The sequence below is a fragment of the Anabas testudineus genome, chromosome 12, assembly GCF_900324465.2.
Source record: "Anabas testudineus chromosome 12, fAnaTes1.2, whole genome shotgun sequence".
Classification (NCBI taxonomy): domain Eukaryota; kingdom Metazoa; phylum Chordata; class Actinopteri; order Anabantiformes; family Anabantidae; genus Anabas; species Anabas testudineus.
The window spans coordinates 11,947,491-11,974,680 of NC_046621.1; the positions used below are offsets into that span (position 1 = coordinate 11,947,491).

Genomic DNA, 27,190 nt, shown 5'->3' on the forward strand with positions numbered 1-27,190 from the left:
TACAACTCTGTACAGCAGGTGGCAAAGTACCAAAATGAAATCACTAATGATCAGCTGTGCAAAAAAAAAAAATCAGTGGTGTACACAGTGTCGTCTGGGTGTACCAGGAAGTGAAATGTAGCCTATTGAGGATCCCCTGGAAGTTCACAGGGGGGCTCTGTGGGTCCCCGCACCTGATCTTGGAATAGTTGAGCGGCACACATACAAAGCAGCGCAGGGTTCAACGAGGCCGTGCAGAAGAAACCCCTATAGAAACATACAGGTTGTTTTTCAATGGGACATCTGACAACCTGGTCCTCCTCCTCCTCCTCCTCCTCCTCCTCCTCCTCCTGATAAATGGGTCGGCGCTAGGACCCGGGAGAGCAGGCTGCCACAGAGGCACTGCAGACAACGCGTTTGGGAGGTGTAGTGGAAGAAAGGCAAGAGAAACGGAGTAAATGAGAGCACTTTGTCCAGATTGTTGAAGGACTTCTCAACGTAATACACCGCCGAAACAGCTCACTATAATGAGACGGACACACTGTTGAATTCCCGTTCAGGTAAATGTCCGCGTTTCCTTCGCATGGTTAACTACAAGAGGTCGACAGCTAGACAGGGTAGGTCCCCATTGTACTTACATGGGATGCGGTTATTCTCACCCAAGCTGCCCTGCTAGGCCCCATATCCTTTCTATCGCTAAATGCAAACCTGAAATGAGGTACTTTCCTGGCTTCACCTCGCCGTACAAGTTAATAGCACTGAAGTAAAAAAGGGGGCTTACAAACGTCCTGTATTGAATTATAACGCGTTGCTGGTTTTTCCACAAACAACAGCGAGTCTCCAAGTGTGGATGTTAACCATTCATTTTTATTTATTTATTTTTTTTGACAATGACCACTTTTTTTGGAGACACAGCTCTCAGGCCAAAAAAAAAAATAAAAAAAAAATACTGCACTCATGCTACTTTTTGAACAGTTCACGTCCACGACAAAAAAAAAAAAAAAAAGAAGTAGTTTTTCTACTTTATGGCCCAGGAGGCAAAGGAAAACAAATGAGCTCAACAGGAGAGCAGCTCATTCGTAGTTAGGAGCCACCACAGCGTTTGTTGACTTGTTGTATTGCCAGATAATAACTGTGGCTTTATTCACAGGCTTTGCTAGCTTGTTGCTGTTGTAACACTGTTGCATCCACGTTGCGGTGATGCAAAGTGCTACAAGTTTGCTGCTGCTTCTCCAAAGACCTTTTGAGCTGCAATATGGTCATAAGGAAAATAGCAGGATTATTTATGTGTGGGTAGCTGTTTGTGTCCTCATGCCTCCTACATTAATGAGTGAGTTGTGTCTGTGTGTGCACCACCTCATGCTACCTACACCCTCTGATAATATGTACAGAAATGAAAATGAAAGTTTGAACGCCACAGGTAGAGCCCTAATGTTCATCTTCCGATAAACCTCACATTGCATCACTTTAATGATGTTATTCTTGTTGTTTTCTATTATTTGTGTTTGCCTCCATCGCTCACTCTCTGTAAAGACATCATCACCTCCCCTTCTGCTTGGTTGTACCCATAACTGTGTCAGAGTGTCAAAATGTTTTTATCAGTTGTGACACTACATCTGTCCAGTGTGTGTGTGTGTGTGTGTGTGTGTACACAGGGGGACTTGGCATGTGACACAGGGAAGACGCAACAAGCTGGCGTAACGACGCTTGGCCCGATCTATTCTGTTTAGAAAATACCAGTCAACTCCCACCCAATCCCCTTGACGCAAATATGCCACCAGTTGCATGCCGAATCTGAGGAATGTTGTTTGAAATTTTGATCATGTACGCAGGCTGATTTATTGTGCTTGTCCCACGTTCATGCACCAAAGAGTTTCGATGTATTATCAATGAGAAGGTTACATTTCTAAAGAGATAGACCACCGTCTGCGTCATATGATGGGACTTTCTGTCTGTGTAATGATACAGCAAAGGCTGCAGCCTGAAATACTTTTTACTTCATTCAACAAGTGGTTCATTTAGATAAAGAGTAAAGGACGTGGAAGTCCTTTACTGTGTTATTCAAATCTTTCCTTTTAAAGGAAACTGAGTTTGTTACAAGTAGTATATATTCATATAAGTCTAGCCCTGTGATGCATCTTTAATCTAGTTCATGGCCTGTCCGAACAGCATGAAAATGAATACATTAACATGAGTCATAGAGGGGTTGCTGTTCATGTCATCACAGGATTAAAGCAACGAGTCTACTCTGCTTTCAAGGTTATAGTATCTGTGGTTTAGTATTTAGCTACACCTCCCCACAGTAGTCTTATCATTAGTGATGTGTTTTCAGGGAACTTGAAAGAGGAACTTGGCACTGTATAGTAGATCACATTAGTACTAGTTCCATTGTGGCCTACGAGCGCAAAGCAACTGTTGCTTTGGGGACTGTTTTTCAGCATCATGTGAGCATATTTGATGTTCTCATTCCTTTTAATTGTTTTAAATATATGAGTGTAATGTTCTAGCTTTGTAACCATAAACTCGCTACTGACAAAGGTGTTTACCTAAGTGGCAGCAGGATATAGAGCAAAAACAGACTTGTGTGTATCGATCTGTGATGAAGGAAGTGGTGTGGTGATGTCGACCTGATTTTCTGCTTCCTGCCGTAAACACATAATGTCCTCTCTGGCCCAGTGATGGCTCACTGTGTGGCATCTTTACTCTTTGACAGTGATTTGCATTGGATGGGGTGGTCCCTGGAGCTGGAGCCAGAAAGATGAATGATTGAAAGCTGCACTGACAGCAGGGCAGGCAAGCAGGCTGTGGCCCAGAGGCCCGAAGACCATGTGACCTGCTGTTAGGGTACTGAGTTCATTCAGTGGCTGCTGGCAGCAGCCCAGCTTTTCCACACAGGCCGCAGTAGCAACAGGTCGCTCCCATTAAAACAGCAGCTCTCTGTTGTGGCTCTGTTGAGCCAGTCTTGTGCATGTGCTGCTTTTTTGGCTGTGGTGTGTGTGCTTGAGTTTGTTTGTGTGATGTATCCCAATGTGGATGTAATGTGTGCGTGCCTGTGTCACAGAGTACACAGTAAGATGCTGAAGGGATCCAACAGTTTGTGATTCTCTAGTTTGAGTTTTGCTTTTTCAAATCCCTCTTCAAGATCCGTCCAACATCTACTGTGTGACACAGGCACCACAACCTCAGTGCAATAAACAAAAACACTGGGCAAAAATAAATCTTGCTTTCACGAAGTCGCCTTTTCTCATTGATGGAAGTGAGCGAAATTGCAACGAAAGGCGTGTTGATCGCACATTTACTGACAGATATATTCAAGCCTGTGGCTGTACTGATATGACTTGTAGACTGTCAATAGTCACATCCACTTCCTGTTGTTGTCCCCACCAATAAGCTGGATGGGGCCACTCAAACAGAGCACTCTTTTGATGGCTTTATTCTGACTGAGCAGTAGCAAGCAAATTGATTTCAGTCGATGGTCATAGATTGCCCGGTGCTGTATGTGACATTTGTGTGAACAACCGTGGCAATTGATCATTCTTTTGCTTCTGCTCTGCATTCAAAGCTGTCTTTTATATCATAAAGAAGTACTGAATGAATCAAAAGGTCAAGTGTTTTGGTTATGATAGCCTGCAGGTTTTTAGTACTTGCTGTTGATGAATAACCAATAAATCTGTGATGGAATTCAGCCTTTTTTGGTTTTATCAGATGACTGTCGGTGCAGTTTTATTCGGTCTTCTGTTATATTTTGACTTAGGTTTGATCATGTAAGACTCTTTCTGTAGTTTGAGCTTTTACCCTTATCTAGTTTTTATGCGTCATCTCTCTGAAGACCCTTTCACACATTTACTATCTTAATGTGCCAGCAGTGTTTTGTCTCTTTTATGAGCTTCAGTTGTTATTCTGTAAACATCAGTCTGGCAGTTTGACTTGTCAAGACTCACCACAGGTCGGGTGTCAAAAACAGCAGTGCTGCACAAACATCTTTGTTCTTAAATGCGTAAACATTTTAATTCTTACAGTTAAGAATGTGCCTTTTTCACACAACATCTTCATGGTGTTACAATACAGTTTCACATCGAGACCTATTTTGTGTTAACTGTTCTGGAGATTTTGCTCATGATCTTCATCAGATCATCAGATGGAGTTTGACTAGCTATTGTGGAACCTTAGAAAAAAAAATTAATTCATTCAGCAGACATTCAATATTTTAATCAAGTAATGTTTTTGTAATGTAGCTTTCTGTTAATTATTATAAATTTCACCATGATCTATTCTCCACTGTATCTATTCACTGTATTTTTGATTAATTTTCAATACAGAAAATGCTGATTGATGCCGCACAGATACGGAGTTCATGAAATAATTTTAAAAAGTTAAGGTAGTTGAAGAAAGATGTAAGAAAATAATTGTACAAGGGTTGTCTTTGATAAACTTTGGTCTTTCTGAACTTTCTTTCTCCGCAACATGTAGCTGCTTATGTTGATGAGCACTTGTGTTTGGAGGTTAACATATCTTTCTCTGACAAAGGTTAAAAATGATCATAAATGAAGAATACAGGGAAGTTACACAGTCATACACACAAGCACACACAGTGCCAGAAAGATCTAGTAGTGCTCTGTTCAGAGCAAAATGATTTAGAAAATAAATCTGTTTTCAACACTTCAAATCTGACAAGATTAAAACATAGTCGCTGCCACCCCCTCCGAAACTCGCATTCATTCACACAGCACAAACAAAAACATCACACTAATCCTTATTTTGAACTTTCATTCCACCTGCTTACAGGATGAATAGGATAAAAAATTCACCGTGAGAATAGTTTGATGTCATTATGTTCTCACTCTGTTGCTGTTTTGCTCATGAGTAGAGAAAAAAAATGCCCAGTCTATCAGGAATGGTTGTGTAGTGTTGTGTGTCAACAGCATGGAATTTTCCAACGGGGGAAAACCATGGCCTTACAGATATTTGAACCTTGCATTGTTGCAGGTTCCACATGTGAAAGGCACTACACTGTGGTTTTAGCATATCTTCCTCTAAGTGGACCATAAAAAGTGCAAGGAACATCTCAACTCCACTGCCTGAAAGTTAATATTCAGCCCAGTGCAGAAAAATATTTCACTAAAACACAGGGCTAATTTTTACTCTTCTTCATCTAATAGGTAACCGCCATTGAGAAGGCAGCTGTAAACTGCAGGACCCCATCTCCAGGCTCCTGCACGCGGCTGAGTGAAGGAAATTTGGGAAACAAAGCTGTGTCTCTCCTTGTGGGAAACCTGGATCCTCCACCCTGCCCACCAACATGACCAGTGTGGTGATTGTCAAGGAAGGATGGCTGCATAAAAGAGGTAAAAAGATTTAATAATATGATTTAGTAAGTGGCTTGGTTTTTGCTCATGAACCATTGCTGTGCTTGAAACCAAGTTAAAATCAGATAATTGCTACATACACGTCATTATTTATGTGCTACGGTTTCTTTATGTAATTGTTTACAATCCGGTCAACATGTGGTACAGTCAGCATCACCTCCTGCACTACAAAACTATGTAAACTTGTGGGTTAACCCAGCTGGCACATAACACAAACTGTGCAACAAAGGATGTTCATTATGCAAGTCTCTCAAACATTTTAAAAGCAAATAAGAAAAATATATTTAAGCACATACATGACAGTTTTTAACCACTCTGTATTTTAGGTGTAAATTTGAGTTTTTACACTAATAGTTCAAATATTTTACAACCTTCATTTGTACCTTTTATTTTTGAGGTAGTTAGATTAGCATGTGTTTACTGCAGAACATGAATGACAAATTTGTTTTCTACATGCTGCACAAATGCCTGAATGTGTAAAGCGATTGATCATCAGGCAAAGGTATTCATACAGACAGTATCTGTATGGAAGACTCATCCAGTTGCAGAGTCCCCAGTTGGCCCCATTTAGTTGCTCTTACTGTGCTGTGTGGTGTGGCATGGCTCTGTGTCGGGTGTGAGTCCTGTTGTTTAGTTGAAGAGGCATTCCTCACATACCTGCTGGCTTTGAGCAGCTTTATGTGTACATACTAACTCTGCCATCAAACTGCGGCTGCCTACTCGGAGTCCATTCCACCATCGACACTAGGGGTAAAATTGGATAAGGAACTTCTCTAAAACCACTGAAGGCTGCTAGGCCCAGTGCCAGAGACCCAGGTTTTTACTGGAAGAAGGGAAACCAAGTCTCTGACTCAGGGGATAAGGTGACTGGAACTCTCTCGTAGAGTTCCTGGGACCCAAGGTGGAACACTGTGCTGCTGTGGCGTGTTAGCCCGCTCTCCCCCTCCTCAAGGGCTGGGCAAGAGCATAGCAGCCTGCTGTTTTCAGAAAGGGTTAGCCTGGTTCGACTCGGTCCCGGGCAGACACATCCTGGTCATTACAGAGTGTAGGGAGTAACTGTTTTTTATAAGAAACATTTATGCTGTGTATAACCAATCCACAATCCTGGAATCCTGCAGCTCATCTTCATCTTGAAAGCCAAATTTATGCCATGTATTGGATATTGATTATGCACTAGACGCAATATATTGTAGCTGTTAGGTGGAAAGTGAAAACAGGAACATTCCTTCTTTGGAAGGGAAAATTGTTTCTGTTTAAAATTACAGTGAAAGGTTAAAAGTGTGTGTCATTAATTTTAAATATGTAAATTCCTGCACCTAGTTATTATTGTTTTTTTTCCATTCTCTGTGCAAAAGAACTGGCCTGTGTCCATTTTTTTTCCACACCTTCAGCAGTGCTGATAACAGCCAGCACTTCTGATAGAGCGCTAGTGTAAAATGTAACGTATGGGTAGTCAAATAGTGACTTGTAGAAAAACAATCAAGTTGTGTGGCAGTATGTGCGCACACACAGTGTTTTACCAGTGACATCCTTCTACTTGTGTCACACATACACACACTTAACAAACAACCCTTCAGGAACAGTGAGTTGGCATGCTGTTGCAGCCCAGCAGCTGTGCCCTGTGAAATGTCACCCAGAGCTTCTGTGTTTTGATTGGAGGACTTCTGCCTGCTTTCTTGACAGGAAGGCTTTTAGTGTCGTGTCACTGTCATGCAGTCTTTGCCCCAGAGCCACTGCACAGAAGGTGAGCCTGCAGTAGCCATGTCTCGCTGTCCATCACCTCAGCCAGGCAGCCCCCTCTTAAGCACTATCATCCCATGTTGCACCTTGACTGGGTTTTTGTGTGTGTATGTGTGTGTGTGGTGGCGCCACCCAAGTGACTCACAACACCATGTGGGCAAAATAATAAATGGCTTATACTGCTTCCAAGTATGTTCAGCATGCTCATTACTCCCATATGTGCACTCAAAACACTAATTTAATGTTTTACAAAAGATAGTACTCCATATTTCCATCAACATTTTGTGTGTGTGTGTTCCATGGACATGATCTAGCAGCAAACTGTGATTTGACAAAAGAGAGTACAGTTAAAGTGTGGCCCTGTAGTAATGGCTTCTTAATGGCTCTACATAATGAAAGCATTTCATGGTGAGCCAGTCACAGGCACATAGCAGAGCAACTCTGGTGTGTCAGCTGAACACATCCATGCCACTCACTTTCACTCTTTGATTCCTGTCTGATTAGTCATGTTCAGCATGTGAAAGAAACCGGGGTAAGCATTGTGCCTTAGTTCCCTGTAAAACCCACAGCAGAGCTAATCTGTCATTAGAGGTGCAGATTCTCAGCCTTGGAGTGCTCTGTACATTGTTCCAGACAGACTGCGCTCAGTGAAATGATCTCATTTTGAAGGACACACCTTCATACTTTCTCCTTAAGCCTTGTGCTGGAGTAATGTGTCTGAATAGTGGACACAGCTTGGGACGTGTTGTTGTGACTATTATCTTGGTTATCTGTTTTGGAAGGACAGTTGTGGAATGCAAGACAAAGCAGTTGAGTAGGACTGACGTGTGAGTGTGTTTGTAGGGTTATTATTGTGAGGACCAGTGAGTGTGTGAATTTTTAACCATTGGACTGAGGACATTTTAGCCAGTCCTCACAGTAAGAAGGGTGTTTACAGAGCAATTTTGGGATCAAGACTAGGTTTTAGGGTTAAGTTTAGAATTAGGTTTTGATTAGGGCTAGAGTAAGGCAGTACACGTGATAAATTAAAAATTTAAACAGAGTAGATTAGCATGGCCTACGCAACATTAGGGGACGGCAATATGTCAATGAGTGTCCTCACAGTGACTGCCATACAAAAATGTGTGTGTGTGTGTGTGTGTGTGTGTACACGCCTGAATGTGGACATGCAAATCTGGGAGTGTATGGACACTCAAACATTCATTCAGCAGTTACTGCCAGCAGGACATCACCCAGTGCCCTTATGCACAGACCGCATTACAAGTACAGGCTTGCAAAAACACTGTAACTTTGTTGTCACTATCATAACCAGTTGTTATGCATCCCCAAATGATACTGCCCTTTTAGATCCTACGTAGAGTGCACCCACACACTTTGAATGTGCCTACGGCCTCTAGTGGCCACAGAGACCGAGTAGCATGTTGTTTTTTTTTGTTTTTTTTTTTTTGCAAGTGTGTTTTTCCAAAGTTTCCTTCAAAGCCAGAGCATCATCAGACATCAAAGAGGCAGATTGTGGGTTCCCTAGTTTCCAGGGAAGTGCTGTGGCCAAGAACCCAGTGAAGCTCAACGCTTGCTTGTCCTCCCCTCTTCCCTGGCCCTTGTTTGTTTGACTCATTTGCTCCCTGACAAGTATAAAGAGCCGGCCCCCTCGTTAGGCTAACGAAGGCCGCAACAACTGTTGGGTTTGGGTAGCACGCTCAGCTGGCTCCGACTCATGAAAGAAGGGGAGGGAGGGAAAAGCAGAGAAGCAGCGAACACACCAATAGAGATAGCGAGGGAAAGATAAAGGGGCAGGCAGAGAGAGACAGAAGTTGAGCAGTGTCTTTGTGATGTTCCCAGAACATTGTTCAGTGACCCAAACAGCCTCAGCAGAGTGGACGGATGTTATGTGCGACGTGCCACACAGACCCTCTCGTGGTTTGGTTTGGAGTTCATCAGCTGATTGGCTCATTTGCTGGTCATGCGGCTGAAGGACACCCGTGAGCTGCTCCTCCAAGCAAGACCTTGTTGGTGGTCCAGGAAAGTGCATGAGACACCAATTGGGAATGAGTGGGGGTGAAAGGGAGGAGAAAAGCACGTGTGGGCTTTTTGAAACACCAGAAACGGTAGTCAGTGTAGATGAAAACGTTTTTTAATCTTTTGAATATCTGCATGTTGTGCATCTGGTGAACAGGCCTCCAACAACTTTGTCAGCATTGAGTTTTCTCTGTGAGAGCTCAGTGAGGGAATGTGGTGTTTCCTGCTTTAGTAAATGCCCTTCAAAGGTGCAGACCCACCTGATTAAGAATGTCTCATGATGCTGCAATGCTGACTGTCTCAGGACTTCAAAACTTTGACTTGCTTCCAGCTCTGCTGCTGGGCTCGACAAGACTCCCACACATCCCCTCATTATGGCTGTTGGGGCCACACTGCTGCAGTACACACACTCACACACATATAACGTATTGCAGAAGTGGAGCAATGACTCGTCCAGTTTGCTAACACTGACCATTGATTTGTAGAGAACTAAACTCTAGTATTAATTCTACAATAAGAAGAGACTAATAAATGTGTCATGTATTACTTTTTACTAACTGCAAATAACTTCACAACAGATAACCCCAACTTTGGTGGTTAAATGTTCAGCCACTGCTGAATTGGAAACAAAAGTGGAAGTTTGAGTGCCAGACAGATCTGGGATTGGAGCCCCTGTAGGCAGGGTCCAGCAGCAGAGGGTGTCACGCCGGGAAGCCAGCGCTCTGGTCGGGTGTCTGGCCGTCAGCGCAGACCCCCTGCTCTGGGTAATGGGAAGCAGTCTTCCTGTTAAATGTGGTGGAGAGAAGTAAATTACCAGGGTGCAGCTGTCGACAGGCAGGCTGGCAGGCTTGGTGGGAGGGGGCCAGGAGGCTGAGGGAGGTGGCACCTCCACCGTTTGCCTCAACTCACGACAAGCCCGCTGTGTGCTTACTTTGGTATGTAGAGTCCTCCTGCTCACCACAACTGTGGTACCCGGCAGCGCCTTCAGCCTCTGTTACACTCTCCTCCTTTTGTCTCTGCTTCCTCACTGCCCTCATCTCTGTCTTTCGTTTTGATCAAATCCATTCTTACTCCCACATTATTCTTTTTCTTCTTGTCTGCTCTGTCCTCTCTGTCTCTGTCTGCCCCTTCAAGTTCATCCCCCCTCTTAGTCCTCCCACCCCCACTTCCAGTGCATGCTCTTCATCCACCACCCCATTGCCCTGTTGCTAGGATAATGACCGTGCTGACAACTCAGACCCATGGCGGAAGTGGCTATGGACCAGCGAAAGCTCCCAGTCTCTGACATCAATCACATCACTGGCACCCCTCTTCAGTTTAGGGAGGGTGGGGGAGACAGAGAAATGGAGGGGATGCTCAGCTGTCTGCAGACTGAGAGTTGACTGTATGCTCAGAGGAATTACGTTCTCTGCATCAGCTTATTCTGGTAGTCAGAACATACTTTACAAATAATTCAGAGGCCATGCGGAATGTGTTGTTATACTTTTAGAGGAAAATTGGTCTCCACAGTTTTTAAACAGCTGGAGAGAGCCCTTTAGTAAAATTGTATCCTCTGAGTTTATTCTTGCTTGTTTGAGGGTGTTGGAGCCTACACTGGTCATTTGGAGTTCATTGGCACTAATTTGCTCTAAATAATGTGTGTTTATTTGTTTGCCGTGCAGCAACCCAGTTAACTAATCCATGGACTGCTTGTTTACCCAGGGAGTGGGGGCAAATCTCAGCCCCAGTGTGGTAGGGGGGAACTTCCCACAGTGTCTCTATGGTAATCAGCAGGTGTCACTCACCACAGAGAAGAAGTGAGGGCTTTCTTACAAGCGTGAGAAAGAGGGGCAGCCTCCATCGCGCCCCCCATCCCCCTTGCTTTTTTCCTGTAGGGGTAGCAGCAGCAACAGCAGGGACAGAGGGGAAGACACAGAGACAGAGCTACATTAGAGGCTGGAGTGCCCCTTCCCCACAACCTGTTGATGCTGTTGCCAAAGCCCTGGCAATGGAGACCCCCATCCAGCTGCATGGGAGAGACTGAGGCCAACAAAAGAGGTTTGGAGAGGAGGGGGGGATGTCAGGAAGGCGTAAAAAGAAAAGGAGAGAAATGAACGAGCTTAAACTACTGGACAGTTTAGGAGTTTAGGATGACATGTGAGCCGGGAGCTGCCTTTTATGGTAACAGGGAGCGGGACAAATGGGTAGATAGGTGTCAGGGCACCATAAGAACCCCAGCTCAGGGCTCTACAGTTCTAAGCAGGAGATTGTGTGGGGCAGAGTGTGTGGTTTCTGGGCCTCATTGGTGACCTCTGCATCAGTGAGCCCCCTCTCCTCTGGAGCAAGCGCCCTGTGGCTCATTGAGATGCAGGGCACAGGGTGGCAGGCCGCAGCTGCAGCCTACAGGCAGAACCCAGCAGAAAAGGGCCAAAGGGATGGCGGGGGCGGCTGAGGAAAAACCAACAAAAGGCGCTACCCCCTACCCCCTCCTCCCTCGCTTTGGAGTTCTAATTCCCTAATCCTCAACCTCCGCCTACCCCCCTTCTCATCCGATTCTCACCACACACACACACACACGCACACACACGCACAGTTCATGCAGTTACCACTGGCTCCCTTCCTCTCATCCCCAAGCCATGAATGGCCAGACGGGGACAAAACCCAACAGCAGCCCCCTCAGGAAGTCCAACCACTGGGTGTGGGCACTGAGAGGCACATTTTGTCTGACCCTCTCTTGGTTCCTCTCACTGAGAGTATATGTGTATAGTTTATCTGGTGGGCCTCTCTCCTGTAAGATTATTGTCTTGGAAATTTCATTAAAGTCAAAGTAGAAGAAGACAGAATGGAACACAGGAGAGAAAGGAACAACATGCAATGGAGCTGTTAATTTGGACACATTGTCAGGGCACTGGCCTCTCTTTTGCGGGCCCACGCAATGAATCCTGCATGATGTGTCTTATTAAAAGACAACAAGACACAGCAGCTGGGACCTCAACATTCCTGTTGTTGTCACGTAGATACAGACGGAACAGGATGCTCCTCAGAAACAGCTACTAACCTCTGTCACTCTCTGGCATCTTTCGTTCTCTCCCTCCTCTGTCTAAAGCCTTCACCACTTTTCCTTTTATTTATTCACCCCTCAATGAGCCTGCCTCCCCAGCCCTTAGTGTTAAAGCTTCTTAAAACAAGTAGACTTGCTAATGACTTCAGTGTCAAAAGGAGTCTGGCTCTGTTCTTCTGTATTTTCTCAGTAAGGTAAAACCTTTTGATTTGTGCTGTTAAGATACTTTACAGTTGTCTCTATGTGAAGTTTATGCTTCTTTTTTCACACACAAGTAAACTAAACATAATTCACTGTTACAACAGTAGCTGAACCCATTTACCTTGTATCTTGTTTGTATGTGTTTAGGGTATAGAGGGCGTGGCAGTGACATGCTGGAGCTGTCCGCACATAGGGCCATGCAGCAGTTGGCAAATAAAGATGAATTCTGTTGTGTTTGGCAGCGGTTCTCCGTTCATTATTTTCTACTTTGCCCAGCGCGCATCCCAGACCTCAGCAGCTGCTTGTCATGTAAAGACACTCTATCAGGCCCTGACAGCTCCTCCCATGCAGACACACACAGTACGCATGGCTCATACACACTTCACTTGCGCTCACACCCCCCACTCTCAGTGCTACATATGTGGGGAACATATGTAGTGATCTGTCTCACTACCACTCAGCACAACTCTTTGCACACTGCATAGCTCTCTCATCCCCTGTAGTTCTCTCATCTCTCATCTGGTGTCAAATCAGTCTTCCTATTCTGCTGTCCTTCCGCTAAATCGGTTGAGTTGGGCCACATGTCTGCTGTCACCCTTTACTTTTATTAGAAAAGCTTTGATTCTGGGACTTAGATCATTTATGTGGATTTCCTTATAGCAAAGTGTGGCTCGACAGTTACAGTCAGGTTCTTGATGCAGGTTTTATCTTATCTAGGTTGTGGTCAGTCTGTCTGTTGCCCAGTTTCCTGTTTTGGAGAGCACGTAGACATCAAAAGGGTTTAGTTTACTGGAACACTGTCATGATGAACTGACTTAAAAGCAGAAGGCTCTCCTGTGTTGCTGTGAGGCCCATTGTCTTTTGTCAGCAGTCTGCACTGTGTTTCTCATTGTACACAGGATGTATTTGGGGTCTAATCTGCAAAACACTGAAATAATGTCATATAAAGTATTTATCGTTATCAAAAATCTGGAATAATATTTAGTTGTTTTATTTAATAGATTTTGTCTTTTATTTTGCTAGTTTACATCACAGCTGCATAACACTGCTTGTGCACAATTGGCATAGTGTGCTATACTAATATAATTCTGTGTCTATATTTACTCCCCTAACTGTGTTTAAATCAATAATTAAAACTGCAAAACACACAGCTGTCAGTTTCACTTTCTTGTCCTGTCGGGGCTGATCAGAAGCTCACAGTGTGCAGAGTAGAAGAAGCGGAAATGGGTGTAAATAGGAAGCTGACAAGGGTCATCTTTGTTGTTTACTCTGAGTGCAGACTATTTGCAGGGGGTTGCACTGCACAGTGGTGGAGACACACACAGACAACCGGATATAGCTGCTTCCACTGTTGTCATGTGACCAGGTTTGTGGTTGCAGACAAGGAAGTTACAGTGTCCTCCTGTCTAGAAAGAGCATGTACTAGTTGAGGGTGAGCATTTTACATGGCATTACATCTTTGTCACAGTTTTAATATCAAAGATGTGTGTCAGTGTAGGTTTTTTTTTTTTTTGTGGAAAGTGTTTTTTTTTTTTTTTTTTAAAGTGTTTCTTAGACCAGCCGTCACATTCCTTTCCTCTATATCACCGTAATATAATTTAAGTACCTTGACAGACAACAGTGAGTTCACATTGCGATCTTCTTGCCACCCTTGGCATCCGTGACAGAGGGAACCTCACTGTGGGAGAATGTCTACTGATACAGTACACTTCATGCTACTTGCCACTGTGTCACATGAGCACCCATGCTACTTCTGCTGGTAGGTGTTATGCGTCAGTGGAGCTGGCAGAAGTTGGAGCCTTCTGAACTAGATGTTATTGTTCTGTTTCACACACATTTCAGTGGCTACCAGGCAGTGTGCACACTGTATTTACAGTGTATTTACACAAAGGTACACATAAACGGCGGTCTCCTCCCATCATGCCCTTAACTCCATGACACCAAACATGGAGGCAATTTACTGCAATCCTGATTTCAATCAAAAACCTCTAAACTCAAGGTTTAGTCTTATAATCAGTAAGGACTCCACAATATTGGAACATTTGCGATGTCAGGTAGGAAACTCATTATGCCGTCTCTGCATTGTGCACATACTGTCCTCCCTGTGGGCTGCCATGGACTTTAACTCTGGGATATGGGTCAGCCAAAATCTGACCAGAGTGAACCACAAGGTGGGGGCCAACAGAGACAAGCAAGGCATGGTGTGCAGGGCTGAATAGACTTTTTACCCACAGTGGGAAAGATTTTTATGCAACTTACTGTATGTTTGTGTTGGACAGGCTCTTGGTTTGATTCCCAGATAATACTACACCGACTACTGACTACATCTACCTCTTCTCTGCTTTGATTATTTAGATTTTATGCCAAAAATGTCTTCAAGCACTGTTGCTGAAGTAAGGAAGTCTGCTTCTCTTGAAGGCTTGTGATAAATAACACTATGCATGTGGATTCTCTCGAGACCAGCTCTCACATGTGGGTGACTGATGTGGAAGCTGATTGGTGAGGCTTGTAGTTTAAAACAGACAAACGACTCATTGCAGTAATTGTGTTGCACCAAAACAGACATAAGGGGAATCCACCAAGTTTGTCCGTGCTGGTGTGTATTTCACTTAGAACAGCACATCCAGTATGAGAAGCGTTGTTGGAGGGCAGCGAGAATGGCAGTCTGACAGCTGACAAAGTAGAGCTAATTTCTAAATGAGCTAGGTTTGGTGTGAAAACACTTACTCCGCAGAAAACAGGATGAAAAATTTACTTCCATGCCATGATGAAAAATGTAACACCATATTGGACATCTGTTGTGGATCGAAGACAAAAAAATAGTATGCTCTTGGACAGATGTTTCCTCTAGAGTAGTGATTGGTGCCAGCACCTTGCCAGTCACAGTAAATCAGGTGTTCTTACACTTTGGTGTTTGGTTTGGGTTTAATGGCTTGATGCTCTGCTGGAAGGAAGGTGATGTATAGTCTGGTTTACTACAATCCATCCTGCTGTATGTGGTCAACTTTGCCAGAATGACTGTGCCTTTTCTAAAGTGTCCTTTTCCTTTCCTCCTTGGCTTTTATCTTGACAGAGAAAAGCCATATGGAGACTGACCCATTAGGATTCATTGTTCATATCTGAACTTTCTCAAAAAGTTTAGCGATAAAGTAGAAGGAGGAAGTTCGTAATTTTAAAGTGTCAAAAGTGACAAATCTTGAAAATTCAGTTCTTTCCATCTCTTTAACTATGTTATTATAAGGATGTATACTAAGCAGAGGAGACATCACTAGCTGCTGTTTGATCTGTACTCTCTGAGACTGATCTATTAGCAGTTTCATCAGTCAGTAGTGTGTGCTTGAAGGAGGGTAACAGACGCTCATATTGACAGATCTCCTACCTCTCCCCTATAGACACTCACACACACACGCCACACTTCTGTGTTAGAGGAAATGGGGCAATTAAGGACAGCTTGCTACGGCTCTGCATGGGGTTAATATGCAGCTCCGTAATTAAAAATAAATTACACTTTTCCTGTATAAATATTCAAGTCCCTCTCCACTGTGTGTGCCACTGCCTTGTTATGGTATGTAAGCTATTTTTTCCCCGTCTGCACAACATCTGGCGCAACATTTCCTGAAGCATCACCGGAATAAATTGCGTTTTGTCTGCCTACGAGAGATTCATTTGTGTGATGCTAGTGTGTCTAAGTGAATGGGATGGACATGCATGGCTTGAGGTTATGGGTGTTGTCTAGAAAATAGGAAAAGCACAAAGTTATATTGGAAAATCAGATTGTGGTTTTGGCAAACATGAAGGCGATGGTACAAAAAATGACTGATAGGAAAGAAGGGGGGTCTAGGTGGTTGAAGTTTGAAAACAAAAAAAAGCAAGCTTTCCAAACCTCTGTAGCACATTCTTTGTCTGCTTGTGGGCAGAGGCACAAGGCCACATTTGGTGATACTAGCGTGACACACCAGAATCTCAATCTGATCAGCCATTGAGGCCTTTGAGTATTAGCACAGCAGAACAAAAAGAGAGAAAGAAAAGATGATATCTCTATTTCAGCTGCATCCATTTTTTTGAAATTGTCTAATTTCGGTCTAACACTGTTATACAGGTGCAATTCTGAATCTGTGGAGTGCAGGATTTAATGACAACAGGTTTGTTTTCTGCCGACCTGCACTAGAAAGCTGATAGGGTGGTCATTTTAGGGAGCACTAGTGAACAGCATAGTAATTAGATTGCAGGAAGTGGGTTGCACCTCTGGGAATTGAAAGAGAAGAATTATACTGTATTGTCATTAATCATGAAAACACAATATAAACAAAATACGGTAGGTGTGGATTGGTCAGCATTCTGAGAATGTGAAAAGCATGTGAAGTTTCTCAGTTAAGGTTTGTGAGTAGTAACCTTCTTTTACTGTGCCACAAGTGTGGCATGCTTGTGTTTAATTTTGTCTCCTGTAACTCAGCAGTCTGTTTGATTCTCTTTCTCATATCAGGAGAATACATCAAGACCTGGAGGCCGAGGTATTTTCTCCTCAAGAGTGATGGTACATTCATTGGCTACAAAGAGCGACCACAAGATGTTGACCAGCTGGAAACCCCCTTAAATAACTTCTCTGTAGCACGTGAGTATCTGCTTCAGAGAAACCACCACATTTTTTCCCCTCTGATTCTTGGCAACTCTTTTTACCCTTATTTTCTTTGCAGCTAACTTGTATTAACTTGGGTTCATTCACATACTTGTTTGTATTTTGATTTTATTTTCCACACAAAAAAAGTAAACGGGGAAAAAACTGTTTGTAAAGCCACTCCCAGGTGCCTTTTGAAATAACAGTCTGAAAGTAAAACCTCTTTAAATAGTTTGGCCAAGTAGTGTTCTTTATAATTTTATGTGGCTTTAAATGTTTTTTAAAACATTAAAAAATTGACTGTAGCATAATCTCAGCAGCATTTCTGCTAATTTGTTTCAATAGGGGCACTGCTCCAAGGCAAAGAAAGCTCTACCACTGAACATGCATGCAAGATGTCTGGTTCCTGACATTAATATATTTGTTGTCATTCCTCTACTCTGTATGTTCACCCCCAAACTCTCGGTTTTTCACTGACAAAAAAAACAACAACAACACAACAACAAAAAAATGCCCAGAGCAGCCCAGCCCACTCCATCTTCACATCAGAGAAAGTTGCAGTGATAAGCTGTGCAGATGACTGAACACAGCAATTAGACAGCATACTGTTTGTTTAACAAAATGTTTCCTCTCCGACACTCTTGAGTTATCGTAGCTATTAGCTGCCTGATTTCATGTATTTATCTGGGCTTCGCTCTGAGGCTCTGTCTCCATCAGCGGTGGCTTTGGATTTTTGTCACCACTGCGACCCTGCTGCAGAGGACACATGGTGTGTCGCCGCTGACGGGCCTTCTACAGCTGGATTACGTATTCACCCTGATGGAGCCATGTTGGATCTCAGTGGTGGTCCACTCCCCTGTCCGCCATCTATCAGACAGAGGCCATTTTGTGTCACTTTCTGACATATTTGCTGACATGTTTCATTTGGGAACAGATGTTAATGCGAAGGAGGTGCAGATGGAAATCTCTGCTTTCTAAATTCAGTTATTAGACTGTTGTGAGTAATTGTTTTGCACACTGCTTAAAAGACAATTATTTACTAAGAAAAGTGTGAGGACGAAAGAAAATAGAATAAATATATTTGATGATTTTTTTTGCAGTTACAGAACTTAATATCACTTAATACTCTGAAATTGGGCTTTGTTTTATGGAATTCTGTTTTAAAGTAGTACACAAATTTTAAAACATTATCAAAACCTATAAAATATATGTTTTAAAGGGGATGACAAGTTAAGGATCAATGTTGTTTTCGTCCACCAAAGCGCACCTGTTCTTTTCCAAATTGGCCAACAGTGTCTGTTCGGGTGGCGATAAAGATAAATGGCTATAACTGTGGGTCTGTCTCTCCCCTCTGCTTCCCTACACACTGGCCCTTCTCTCCGTCTCCCTCCCTGGCTGTGGTCAGAGTGCCAGCTGATGAAGACGGAACGGCCCAAGCCCAACACATTTATCATCCGCTGCCTGCAGTGGACCACTGTCATCGAGCGGACCTTTCACGTGGAGACCCCCGAGGAGAGGCAAGCAAGAAGTGCACACCTCTTGGCTCACAGAGCAGTAAAACACAAATCATTTACATAGAGAGAGATTTTGCTAGAAAGCTGTTCAGCACTTTGACGTATTCAATGTTTTTTCTAATATTTAGAAGCACACTCGCACAAACATACACATTTAATTACTGTTACACACTTGTACAAAGTCCACTGGCTATTGGCAGAAGTCACACTTGAAATTGCCTTCCTGTTGATAAGACAATTACGTGATTGAGCTGCTGGGCTTGCATGATGGTAAATGGGCTGATGTAATCGTATTACTGCCTGTGCCTCCCTCAGAGAAGAATGGACTAAAGCCATCCAGGCAGTGGCTGACCGCCTGCAAAAACAGCAGGAAGAAATGATGGACTCGTCTCCAGACCCCATGGATATGGAGGTTTACCTGACCAAACCCAGACTCAAAGTGGTACGACGCATCATATTCTGCTGTCTTTTCTTTTGTACCTACCTTGTCACATCTCAGTGTTCATTATCTGAAGTCTTTATTCCTCCTCTATCTGAATATACCTGTCTTGTGTTTGTCTTCCAAAGTCGACCTTACCTTTCTCCTACACCTTGTGCTGCCTTAAACAACTTGATCCCACCTTCCCCTGCCTGTCCCCAACTACTTTCTACTTTTCCAAAATCAGCTGTGTGTGTGGCTTAGCAGCAGATAGCATGTCTGCCAGGTTTCACAAACCTAACATGCCATGACATAAAGGTTCAAGGCCCTTTGGATTGGATGTCCCGCACACTACCATTTTCCACATTCCCCTTAGTGCCAGGGTCAGAGGTTAACTGAGACACAACCAAATATAGGCAAAACCTTAGTGGAGTGGACATTGCATGGTAGGTGAAATAGTGTCTTAAATGATTGTGTGTTGTTGTCAGTGGGATTGTGTGTCCTGTCTAGTTAGAGCTTGGGTTTGTTAATGCTTCTGTTTGTAACCAGATGCCACTCTTTCCTCTGGCTCTACAGACTATGCATGACTTTGAATACCTCAAACTCCTGGGAAAAGGCACTTTTGGCAAAGTTATCCTGGTAAAGGAGAAGGCCACAGGACACTACTATGCCATGAAGATCCTAAAGAAGGAGGTGATCGTAGCAAAAGTGAGTGGATGCTAATGAGGGGCGCAATGACTGATACTTAAATGGTTAGCCATTGTAAGAGTTGCACAAACACTGGTTGTCTTTTTTTTTTCCAGGATGAAGTGGCACACACACTCACAGAGAACAGAGTCCTCCAGAATTCAAAGCATCCGTTCTTGACAGTAAGGAGCCCCTCAATAAATCTAAACCAAACCTTATTTTAACTCTCAGAGATCCTCAGTACAATACTCAGTTCAGTCCAACCCAGCATCATCCATTCAAAAAGGGGCATTTTACCCAGAATGCTTTCAACAACTGTTCTTAGAGAGGCTACAGTCAAGCTGGACCTTTTTATAGTATCGCTGAGTGTCCTTTTTTTAATCAATTAACCCTTTCTCTGTTAGTCTGATGTGGGTTGTATTGAAAAGCTTCTCTAATATATTAGGTCTGAATAGTGGGTGGTCACTGTGATGAGTGGGACCAATGTTTGCCATACAACAGTTGTTAAAAGCGCTCGGTACGCTGCTGTAGTCTTCTGAATTGTCTTTTCATTAGACAGTGTTTGAAAAGTGAAACACAAATCTCAAATGGCTGTAATGCTATATCATGTATTGTGATATTTCCTGTTATAAACATCACCAGGTTCTGCTTTAAGTGTAGTGTTTGTTTTTTTTCTCTCTCTCTTTGCAGGGACTGAAATACTCCTTCCAGACACATGACCGCCTGTGCTTTGTTATGGAGTATGCAAATGGTGGTGAGGTAAACCATTTTTACCGTTACTAAATCTACACCAGTAAGTTAATCAAGTGACAGAATTATTCTTGAACTTGAATAATGTCACGGTTTCTGTTTTCACTGGACTGAGCAAATCTCTCTCTTCAATTGTCCTCTTCCTCCATGTCGATCTCCCCCGTTTCCCATTAGCTTTTCTTCCATCTGTCAAGGGACCGGGTATTCTCAGAGGAGCGGGCACGGTTCTATGGTGCAGAGATAGTATCAGCACTGGACTACCTGCACGCTGAAAGAAACGTGGTCTATCGAGATCTAAAGGTAGGAGAGGAAACATGTCCCCACTTTTACTCAGCCTAGCCACGATCATCTCCTCTTTTTGCTTTCTTCCCCTTCCTCCCCTTTATTTCTCCACTGGCACGATATAAATAGGGTTTGTCTCAATCCAGAGCAGTGGCAGTGGCCAGAGCTTATTGATTTGCCTCCCCCAGATCAGTCTCCAGACCTCACTGCAGCTGTAGGGAGACTATACGCTTACTGCAGCTTGACAGAAATAACCAACAGTCCTCTTTGAACACTTCCTTCCATTATAGCATGCATACAGTGTTCTCAGTGGGTGATATTTGTGCACTTTGTGCATTATTGACATCATGCCATTCGCTGGCAGTACTGCACAATTAGTTAACAGACAGAAGATCATCCTACAATAAAGAAGTTACAAGATTTTAGCTGTGTCCTTCTTAATATTTTTAGAAGCTAAACACAAAACACTAAACTAATCCTCTGAAAATGAGACTGGTGATGTATGCTGCAGACCAATAGGACATGTTTGGGTGTAGGAGGGCTTTAGGAGGTTATCGGTGTTGCAGTGGGCATCTTTACCCCCACTACAGCTGATAAAACTATACCAGCCAGGTCAGCATTGCACTCTCTCTTTTCCTCCCTCTCTCCCTTGGGTTTATGAGGCAGGCTCCCAGCCTGCTAGGATTCTCCTGAAAATGCCAGGGTAGCAGGATTGGAAGATATGCTGACTCTGGCCGGGTGCTGCTGGCCACGTGTGAGCTACAGCTGCCAGGTGACTTTAACTGAGAGAGAGGAACACAGAAGAAGGGGAGGACACGATGATATTAAAAGGCCATGCAGGATCAAGTCATGACGATGCATGATGCTCATCCTTAAGGCCCTTAGGTTATTTTGCCTACAAATGTTATCTTATCTTACACTACTTGTGAAAAAGTTGAAATGAGGTTTAACAAAATGCATGAATGATGAGAAAAAACAAAACAAAACAGGATGGACATTGTAAAGGTTTACATTACTACGACATTAATGGCTTAATTACAAAATCAGCCATTTTTGCATCTCACTTCCTCCTTTGCTGAAACAGCTTATACAAACACTACAACGCACTTGTGAAATTAAATGCATATGCTAATTTCCATGGGAAGCAGCAAGGTACTGCCAGCCGTGTACCTCTCAAGCCTTCCTCAGTTTTTTTCCAGTATATTTGTATAAAGGCAGTTCATTTAGACGGGTACCAATTCTCTGATCTTTACCTAAATTACAAACATGTAAAACATCATCAACAGTAAGTCTTTTACCTTTGTACATTTAATATTTAAGAATTGGCCTTCTCATCAATATAACTTTCTTGTCAACTGTCCCATAATGAGCTTTTTACCAATTTTACATTTTTACAATCAATCTGTCTTTCTGTTTCTGTTTCCTTCACAGCTGGAAAACCTCATGCTGGACAAAGATGGACACATAAAAATCACAGATTTTGGTCTGTGTAAGGAGGGGATCAAAGATGGCGCTACCATGAAAACTTTCTGTGGGACGCCAGAGTACCTAGCACCTGAGGTAACCACAAAGTGGCTCCTTCTTTCACTTGAAATGACCATAAACTACTAGAACACAGATTCACCAATTTTCACTTGGTCAAATTATTCTGCTTCTGTATGGAAGCAGAGGCAGAAGTTTCTCCACCCATTTATTCATGTTTTTTATTTTATTTTTTATGATTTGTATACATTGACAGCTCTTAGCATGTTCACTGTAATGGTACTTAATGAAACATATCTAGTGAGATTATTTTGCATTGAGCAGATGTACAAAATAATATGGCGCCAACTAATGATTGTAAGATCCATCATGCGTGACATAAGTGGATTCCAAACAAAAATTCAGCGTTTGTTGTTGGACTCCAGTGAATGAGAAGCATGTGGACGACAGGACACCTGTCCCAAAAATGCCTTTCTAATCTCCAGCTGAAGTCGAGTTAATGAGTGGGCCGTGTGCCCAGGGCAGGGCAGCCTGAGCTCATATTTGCTTTAAGTGGATGGGTGTGGCCACTCCTTGTTGCGTGCAGGTATGGCAAGTGTTGGAGTGGACTGTGTAACCTGATACTTCATTGTGACTGTGGGCGGCATGTGTGTGAGTAAGTACAGAGTGTTTGCACTAGCCCCTTGCCTGTTGCCATAAAAATGTTTTCCGGGAGAAGGGTGTCCATGTTGACACAGTTGCCGTATCGTTGTTTTTAGCCTCCATTTGGAATTTTCTGTTTGGCGGAGGAGTGGGGCTGATTGGCTGGCAGCACCTCAGGAAACGTGAGCTTCCGCTTTTGGAGGGGTAAAGGGGGGGGGACTATACTGGCTACAGCTGTTGTGTGGCACCAAGGGAGCTGCAGCCCCCACTGTTGCCTCAGATGCCTCACCTGACCTGGGTAGAGCAAGACTGAGGAATACATTCATGCCCATTTGATCATTGAGAGTAAACTTCCTACGCAATGAAGGCAGAGAGCTGGGCAGGCCTGGCATCTGAACGTCTACCTCCTCACACCTGGACAAAATGCTAGACATTTAGAAACCTTTTTATTACAGTTCTACTGAGTCCTTAATCTGTCCATCCCTAACTCTTCCTAGCTCACTTTGCTCCTCCACAAAGAAGCAGTCTATGACAGCTCCTGCCTCGGCAGTGGAGAGCAGGGAGACATCAGGGGGCGTTGTCATGGCAATAGGGTCGCTGGCGAGCGTCTCTATGGAGTGCGGGCCAGGCAGTGTTACAGGTTGTTCTGCAGTAAACAATGACCTTGTTGTGTGTGCTGCACAGGAATGCTGTAACGTCTGGGAATATTCCACCGAGAGCAAAGGGGATAGAGAGGGAGGGAGAGAGAAGAGAGACAGAATATGTGAAAGCCTGACCACTTTGTCACTTCTATTAAGTAGTTACAAAAAGAAAGCCATTATTGGCTGAGGGAATATGCACAAAAAATGTGTGCACAGGTTTAATCTAGCTACTAAAACTCATTTAATGGATTAATGGCTGTCAGTGAAAAACTTTGAGCAAGAAAGTGCAGTATACAGAGTAGTACTCCAGAGCAGCAGCAAGTGTTGTGTGCTTTTATCCTCTCTCTTCTCCTTCTATCTCTGATCCTTTGGGGCAGTGTAACAGTATTAGTTTGGGGCTGGGGCCCAAGCAGGCAGGCAGCAGTCCTGGTTACGTATATGAGGGATGAGCTTGGCTCCTGCGCTCCTGGCAGCTTCACAGCTGTGGCACTCTTCTACATATATGGGGCAGCTGCTGGCCCAGCTGTCGCACGGTGTGAATCACACGACAGCAGCGCTGGAAATAGAGACGGCCCAGTAATCCTAGCCCCACACTGGCTTCACATTACTCCCCCAGCCCTCCCAGTCTTCCTCACCACTCACCACAGCACCATGCCTAGTGCCCACAGACACATGCACACGCACACACATAGTTTTGTACCTTTTACGGACACATCCATCCATCTGTTTTCCAGGACCCTCTCTCTCTTAGCCTGTGCACTGTTGTGTCCATATCTAATTCTATTAATCCACCCATGGCTTTTTACCTAAGTTTCTATTCTTAGGTCTGAATTGCCTAGCATCACGCTGCTGGCAGTTTAAGAGAACAGACTGTTCTCCTTGTCTTGATTTCACCTTCAACATCCGCCTGGCGAGGTAGAATCCAGTACATGTCCCCAGAGACCTTGGAACAACTCTGCTCAGCAGCACATTAGTCATGCAACAGGTTGCACTGTCCAGTTAGCACAGCATTGGAGGAGTTTTTTCCTCATTAAGAACTGTTAAGAAAAGTCATTGATGAAATTATAAATATATATATAATAAATAATATATAAATTTGCCTTTCTGTGACTCCAGTTGAGTTCAGTGTGCCTTATTTTACTAAGACTCTGGTTTATGCTTGTTGCACTTATTTAAGTGGCCCACACTCCTGCTGCTTGTCGATCTGTGTGTGGTTTTGTATGTGTGGAAGGGCCTGTGGTGATTAAATATGCAGGGCTCCAGGGGAAACTCTATCCTTGCTCCTAATGTGAGATGTGAGTCAGTGCTGGCTGGGGCTACCTCAGAAGCTCATAGCAGAGAGAAGAGCAGGTGATTTTTTTTATTTTTTTTTTTTGGGGGGGGGGGGAGATAATGGGGAGAGTTTTGGATTTGTATATTCATCCTTCCATCAAGAGCTGCTGTCTTAACAGTTCTGATACTATGGTTGACCTATAAACTGTAGCTACAAAACCACCAGCAACTAAACGTCTTTGTTAGTTGATTCTGCTAATATGCAGTTTAAAAAGGTATTAATATATGAGACCCTAGTGTTGTTGCATAAACAATATAACATATCATCAAGAAATTTAAAAGTTTGACAGCAACACTGTTTCAGCATCGAATACGTTTTTACCCTTCTTTCCATAAGGTACTAGAAGACAACGACTATGGCCGTGCTGTGGACTGGTGGGGTCTAGGGGTGGTGATGTATGAGATGATGTGCGGCAGGCTGCCTTTCTATAACCAGGATCACGAGAAGCTGTTTGAGCTCATCCTCATGGAAGACATTCGCTTCCCTCGGACACTGGGCCCAGAGGCACGTTCGCTGCTCTCTGGCCTTCTCAAGAAAGACCCAATGCAGAGGTGAGGAGCCTTAGCTACATCCTCTGTAGTGACTCTCACCAAACGCTTACTTCTAATATAATTAAAACATGAAAATTGATAATTTTATGCTAAAACAGCAGGAAATGTGCAAATAGAATGTATCCCTTTGTGCATCCAGGTTAGGTGGCGGGCCTGACGATGCAAAGGAAATCATGCAGCACAAGTTCTTTGCAGGAATTGAATGGCAAGACGTCTATGAGAAGAAGGTTAGTATCTAAAACCTTCGTCTCTGTGTTTCTCCCTCATTCTCTTGTGTTCGCCAAACTCAGATCACTTCCTCCTAGTGATCATTTACATTGAATTTAGACATTTGACAGACATAAAAGTGACATACAAGGTACAATGTGAAGGCAGGGTAAGCATAAGGAGGTCTTGCCTACTGGAGGTTGGTCTCCTACATTGAGGGCAGCCATCTTACCACTATACTATCCAGGATCAACTAAGTTAAGCTCTACCATAAACAATATAGATTGTCATCAGACCGACAGTGATTACCAAACTGAATGATGGTGCTGATATGTTTGTCTCCTTTTTCTCTAACAGCTGTTCCCGCCGTTTAGAGTTCACGCACAGCCATCACTATTACCTGGACAGGAGGCACACCAGCCACACAGACCCACCCATGCATACAGTGACTTTCTTATTTATGTGATGAGGAGTATGCAATGTCACAGCACGATGACCATCAGCTAATTACACCACCTGGACAAGGTAGGGCCACACCAGCCCTACCAACAAATTTTTAAACTTAACAAGTGATTCAAGTCTTTGAGGCTGAAAAGAACTTTGTACCTGAATTATTAGGGGGGGGGGGGAATTGAGTTAGCTTTGGGAAACTCTTCTTCTTACTATTCTCCAGGTAAACTTGGTAGCTCCCTTATGAGCAGTCTGCCCTCTACTGGAGAGCTAGCGCCATAAAACAGAGCCTATAAAGTCATCAAATGCACCTCAACGACGGCCACTGTCTTAATGCAGAGATGAATTAAAATATGTTTAAAATAAAAATCTGTTCAAACATTCAGAGAAATAACATGAAAAAGGCTTGAATGTGGATGTGCTTACCATATAGATGCAGCATTTCCTGCTTGGTGCAGTGATTGTGGTGAAAACAGTTCAGAAAATAATAATTTTAATTTACTGTTACTGTAGTGCAGCTGGAAGTGAAAACTACACATTCTTTTAGGTTATCTAGTTAGAGTATTTTATATCTAATATTCCTGTATACATGTATATTGACATTTACTCGGATATTATAAGTTTTAAGTGTGTATGGATAGAATAAGCAAATCTGTGTTTTCTTTTATCCAGTATATTAAATAATGGGAAAATATAACTTTGCCATTAAACCAATGTCTTCCTTGATTTTCAACATTTTTTACAACTATCTTTTACAACAAAGTTCCACAATAACTAACTTTCTTTGCCCTCTGTGACCAGATGACAGTATGGAGTCCTTCGACAGTGAGCGGAGACCCCACTTCCCCCAGTTCTCCTACTCTGCTAGTGGGACAGCCTAAGTGACTCTCAAACATTCCTCTGGCCCCACCATCTCCCCTCACCCCACCCGACTGCACTCTCAGAAAGAACCGGGCCACAGCCCCGTCCTCCCAGCACTGCCTGCAGATGCCATTGGTGGATGTAACATTTCCAATCTGCAAGTAGTGTTTTTACAGGAAGGAGGAAATTCACGAGAAAACAAAGATAGTTGTTCTGTGTGGCCTTTTGAAGACTGACCACGGAGTGAGAGTTAACACTACCCTGCATTTCCTGGTTGTTATGTTGTATACTGAGCAGGCATCCATACACCATAATAAATGGGGAAATGTAGTCATGTTATGCACAAATCAGGCCACTGCTCTGAATTTTGAAAAGTGCCATTTTGTATTGAACAAAAGCAATTCATTCCAATACA

General features: G+C 43.4%; 1 protein-coding gene across 1 annotated transcript; it reads left to right on the plus strand.

Moving 5' to 3' along the window:
• Positions 1-354: 354 nt before the first annotated feature.
• Positions 355-25,261, plus strand: akt1 (v-akt murine thymoma viral oncogene homolog 1). The gene is made up of 11 exons (XM_026354773.1): positions 355-539; positions 5,139-5,324; positions 16,826-16,954; positions 18,363-18,474; positions 18,787-18,913; positions 19,466-19,597; positions 19,693-19,758; positions 20,267-20,335; positions 20,501-20,626; positions 22,040-22,168; positions 25,043-25,261. Exons 2-11 carry the CDS (start codon positions 5,279-5,281, stop codon positions 25,259-25,261), a joined length of 1,155 nt encoding a protein of 384 aa, XP_026210558.1. The 5' UTR covers positions 355-539; positions 5,139-5,278.
• Positions 25,262-27,190: the final 1,929 nt, after the last annotated feature.

Coding starts and splice junctions, on each gene's coding strand:
- akt1 (XM_026354773.1), top strand. CDS start 5,279: ATGACCAGTGTGGTGATTGTCAAGGAAGGATGGCTGCATAAAAGAG. Junction 18,914..19,465: donor CCAAACCCAGACTCAAAGTG/GTACGACGCATC, acceptor CTGGCTCTACAG/ACTATGCATGACTTTGAATA. Junction 19,598..19,692: donor AGGAGGTGATCGTAGCAAAA/GTGAGTGGATGC, acceptor TTTTTTTTCCAG/GATGAAGTGGCACACACACT.